The sequence below is a fragment of the Ciona intestinalis genome, chromosome 2 (genome assembly GCF_000224145.3).
Source record: "Ciona intestinalis chromosome 2, KH, whole genome shotgun sequence".
NCBI lineage: Eukaryota > Metazoa > Chordata > Ascidiacea > Phlebobranchia > Cionidae > Ciona > Ciona intestinalis.
Window position 1 is genome coordinate 4,554,796 of NC_020167.2, and position 4,894 is coordinate 4,559,689.

At 35.9% G+C, this 4,894-nt stretch overlaps 1 protein-coding gene across 4 annotated transcripts in view; it reads right to left on the minus strand.

The window, feature by feature from the left end:
* Positions 1–1,590: 1,590 nt before the first annotated feature.
* LOC101243227 (phosphorylase b kinase regulatory subunit alpha, liver isoform-like) overlaps positions 1,591–4,894 on the minus strand; it is a 20,380-nt gene continuing 17,076 nt past the window's right edge. For all 4 annotated transcript variants that reach the window (XM_026840871.1, XM_026840869.1, XM_026840870.1 and 1 more), the window contains 2 exons: positions 2,818–3,021; positions 1,591–2,210 (listed from right to left, as the gene is read on the minus strand). In XM_026840871.1, coding sequence (XP_026696672.1) covers positions 2,031–2,210; positions 2,818–3,021 — 384 coding nt within the window. In that variant the 3' untranslated portion in view covers positions 1,591–2,030. The remainder of the gene's footprint in view (positions 2,211–2,817; positions 3,022–4,894) is intronic.

A 4,894-nucleotide genomic window follows, 5' to 3' on the forward strand; every position in this document is an offset into this window, starting at 1 on the left:
TGTTCTGTAAAACAAACCCAGGCTTGTTTACCTGTATGATCCAATACAATTTATATATGCGTTTCTCTATAAGAAACCTTTGCCTCAATGTTTAGTAACAGTACTGTGTCGTGGGATGGGGTACCGTTAGCACCTAAATCCAATATTTCCTGATTTTGTTTTAAACGATTTACAACGGTCTCGAGGCTACGGTTATATATTTCTGTAAATACAATTGTTTTCTAAAAAATGTGACGAGAAAACATAAAAAAGGTGTCCCATCTTAAACCCCGCACTTCTATACATAGAAAACGCCTTTTCTATTAAAATGTCCTGCTACGTCATCAAGTTATACAATACAAGTCATATGGCTGTTCGAATACACCGCATCAGTAACTGAGACAACGTGGAAGCCTGCTCTGATCATTAACCACGCCTTAATAAACTCTCGTAAGCAGTTACCTTAGGATTTACCGACCTATGTAGTAAGATGACAATAAAACTTGCGCTCAAAACTATTTTCTGACCTTACTGCTACAGGTATTCCCGAACGTTGTTTACCAAGACATTGCTGTTTGGCATATACGTCTTACCGCAAACAAAGCCATTCCTTTTGTTACTGAGTAACTTGTAAGAAACTTCATGGCTTAAGGGTCATGCCTTTGGATAAGCAATAAAATGTAACGGTTAAGATACACCACATTTTACGAACTAACAAATATTTTTATTAGGCTACCTTTAGTTTTTATACCTTGTGTACTTCACTAAAGTAACATATTCTTTAAACTTAGTCCTGAATTATAAACTTAAACTTGCGACACTTTTACTGGATCTTTTTACCTGGTCTTGAAGTACTCGTAATTACAAAGGTCAGATTGCGAGTCAAATATAACCAAGTCTTCGTTCTCACTTTTAAATTACACTGTTACTGCCTGTAACTACTAGTACTTAATAATAAATATATAGCACAAAGGGTAGCTGCGCCTGACCAGATTCGCTTGAAAGCTAAACATTCGAACCCAACACCCGTCGCCGACATTGAATAGCGTCCACAGTACCAATGTTCATTGTGACGTAAAAGCGTGTCTTTGTGACGCAGCAAGAATGGCTATGAATACGATCAAGTAGAGTTACGAACCAACACCTTAAACAGGATATTTTTAAACCAGTAAAACTATAACATATCACTTGCTTTTCGGCTGCAGATTTAGATTTCCTCACCTGGTGACTAATGACGCTTAGCATTCGCTAATAGCCTTAAAAATCTAAACAAAGAAAGCATCGCAAAGCGTTATCCGACATGCCAGCGACCTTTCCATGCAAATGTTCCAAGAAAAAAAGCAAATTTAACATTTCTCTCAGCAACAACAGCATTCGGATTGAAACCGATATTTGCTTGCGGTTGATTCGCCAAGACTCGCTTCAATACACACAACGTACATCCAAAGGTACAAAGCATTCCCCTGGCCTATACTTGGCTTAAAAGCGCACAATAAACTATAAAGGGGCTTTCCACATAATTCGCATTCTGTAGCTGCGCCGAAAAAAACAAGTATTAAGTTATAACAACATCTAATATATCAGTAGAATAGAATAATTGGTTTTTGAAACTTTTTAAAATTCCATAAAAGATTTATTAAAGCTTTGAAACGAGTAAACGTATTCGGCCAATATACATTGAAACAATATTATTAATACGAATACGATGTGGTATGGTCATGCAATGAAACGTTAAGCACATATTTATATTGAAATTTAAAGATATATCCACGTAGCGTAAAGTGAGTAAATACCATGTCCGTGTAGCACCTGATGAATTGTTTTCGAGTAATAATTTGAAGACTTTTCAACAGCGATTTGAACCCAGTGAGCCGTGAAATTTTTCACAGTGATGAAATCCTGAGCGTGACCCGTGACTCTCTCACGACGATGGGTAAGCACGAAATTAACTAAGTACGCAGGCAGTTATTTTTTGTTCGGTATTTTTCACATGCAAAAGCGCGGGTCCGGTCTGAATGGTATTTTTTTGTAAAAAACGTTTTACTATCCGACTAACTGACGGAACAGTCGCCCACGTATTCAGGAAAATATTCGCTGAAAGACGTCGCCACTGCTTTGGACATGTACGTCATTGTACCGTGCGGGCCACTGGGCGCACAGTCATAGAATTCAGTACAAACTGATGTAGTGGGATCCTTCTGTAAAATATCTTCTGGCGCGCCATCATCAGACTGCATTAAAAGAAAATGTTTTTTTGTATCACTCCTGTAGTTTGTTTTACAAGCATGAAGTTTACTGCTTTTAAAAATTAGTTGGTGGGGTAAGATGGACCAAGTTTTCATTCATTTTATCGTCCCATTTTGTATCAAACCAAAAATATTTTAAAAATCATATCACCGTATATCCTCGCAACTCTGAAGTAGCGTTGTTTTTAATGTTAAAACACAATTAGAAATATGAGGAACTATGTGGTAACGGCATCCATCTTACCCCGCAGTATTATATCCTATTGTATAAATTGTAAGGGACTCTACACAAAGACTTTTTTTAACAATATACCAAAACACTATAGTGTATTTCAATATTACAGCCAATAGCATTAATCGCGTATGCGTCCTTCGATTCAACCCAGCGGTCACTGATTAGTTGTCTCAAATTATACATACGGATTTATTATACATCAGCCATACGGAAAAAAACACACCCACAAAGTTATAAAGGCGATAAAAACAGAACACCCGTGTTATAACGAATGTCGTTTTCCGGCCACGCGAGGATAAAGCAAGTGACATCACGGCCTACTGGAGATATCTCTAATATATATAAGCATATTTTTACCTCATCCTGACAGAACATGTCACTTGCCGTTACCAACACACGATCTACATTAATATTATCGGAGAGAAACTTCACGCGCGGGGTTTCAGCCAACAAAGTGAGCACGACCAGCGTTTCGACGACCAACTGTCGATACTCAGGTTGAGGTATGTGGTTCAACACGTTTTCAACTAGCAACGCGAATTTGATCTCACCCTGCGTCATCTAAATGAACAAATATGTAAAAAAAATGTTTTCCGTTTTTTTTTACTTGAATTTTAATCAAATTTTTGGCATAGGATAGCGAAGATCATGTTTTTTGAAGAACAAAAATAAACCACAAAATTTAGTAATTTTTTTACTCGAAGTTTATTAATTTTTTCGCATTCGATAGCGAAGATCATGTTATTTAAAGAACTAAGAGAAGGAAATTACTAGTACCATAACAGTGGATAGAACATAACGATGTGGAAAAGAGTGTCAGTACCATGTTGGTAAGAGGCAGACGGACTAACCACTGTGCCACAGTACAGGTCAGAAAAAAACTAATATACCCCAAAACTCACCTCTTTCGTTACATAGCCAGGTATATGATGTTCCCCTATGACAAGGCCGTAACATTTTTCCAACAATTTCCATATTCTTGTATAGAAGTTGTGGGGGACGCGGTTCAAAGCTCCGTCAATTCTTCTTCTTCTGACCCATTGACCTCGCTTGTGGCCGGCAAACTATTTTAATATAGTGGTTTAGTTTAATTAGGTATGAAACAAGATATATTGTACCGTAGGGTAAAATGAAATACTGTTTTGCAGCTAAAAAATACATTTGCTGAAAGTGTTTTTTCAATTAACAATGCTTTTTTGGGGGGTGAGAGGGCTACGGGAATGTATTTCTGTAAATTTTCACTTATTTACTACCAAATGGGACATGATTGGAAAATAAAAACCTGTCCCATACTACCCCACCCTGTTATATCTTTTATGCAAAGTTTATTACGGTAGTTAAAATAAAAAAATATTTAAAAGAAAGGATATTGCAGCTAAACAACAGTTGTTAAAACACTCTTACAGTTAAAACATATTTATAAAAAAATAGAAGAAACGCGTGGTCGCTACACCACATACTTGTGCATATGCAGCAGGTGCAGTAAGAGCAGACATGGATCGTATACTGCTTGGGGAACTAGCGGGGTCATACTGTCCATCAAACGAGTGTTGCGTCCATACTGGCGGAGATATCAATCCAGATAAATCCTTTCTCTAAAAATTAGTAGTATAAATAGTAATTTCCGGCCCAAGCATTTAATACTGTAATACAGGCAGTGGCGCAGCCGGAAAAAAATAAGGGGAGGGTGGTTTAATCAGGTAATTAAAAAAAAAATTTTTTTAAATAATTTTTTTGAGGAGGTTTATAAGTGGGGTCGCGACCCCTAAACCCCCCTGGCTGCGCCACTAAATATGGGTATAAAAATAAAAACTTTTAACTTAAATCTAACAGCAAAGGTTAATTTTATTATTTAAATATTTGTTAATAAAAGAATTAAAACAACACTCTAGGGTAAGTTTCATAACAAACCACACAAATAGCACTGTTTCAATTTTGCAGAGCTGTATTCCATCTTAACTTATTAAAAAAATAGCTGTTAAAGTAAAATTCAAGCAAGCTGCTTAAGGTTGAATGCGTGTAAAAGATTTTTTGCATGCATTTAAAAAAATAAATTTTAATTGGTGTAAATTTTTACACTACAATGTTCACTACTTAAATTTACATATATACAGTTACAAGATATGTATTAAAACATACGTGATACTTTTGGCTATGCATTAAGCAGAATACAAATTGGGTTGTTAAAAAGCTTTTGGCAGTTTAGCAAGAAGTGTAAGCATTAGGACCACCAGTGAATACTTACAGAACCACGAGCACTAGATTTTCCAGAGCTTGCTCTGCTCTAACCACAACAAGCAAAATTGATATAAAAGAAAGAAAACATCAAATGGAAAAAAACATGTGAAAAGTTACTTGACAAAATTTCTTTAAAGAGAAAGAAGAAATAAAACATCAAATAAAAAAACATGAAAAGTACTCGACAATTCTTTAA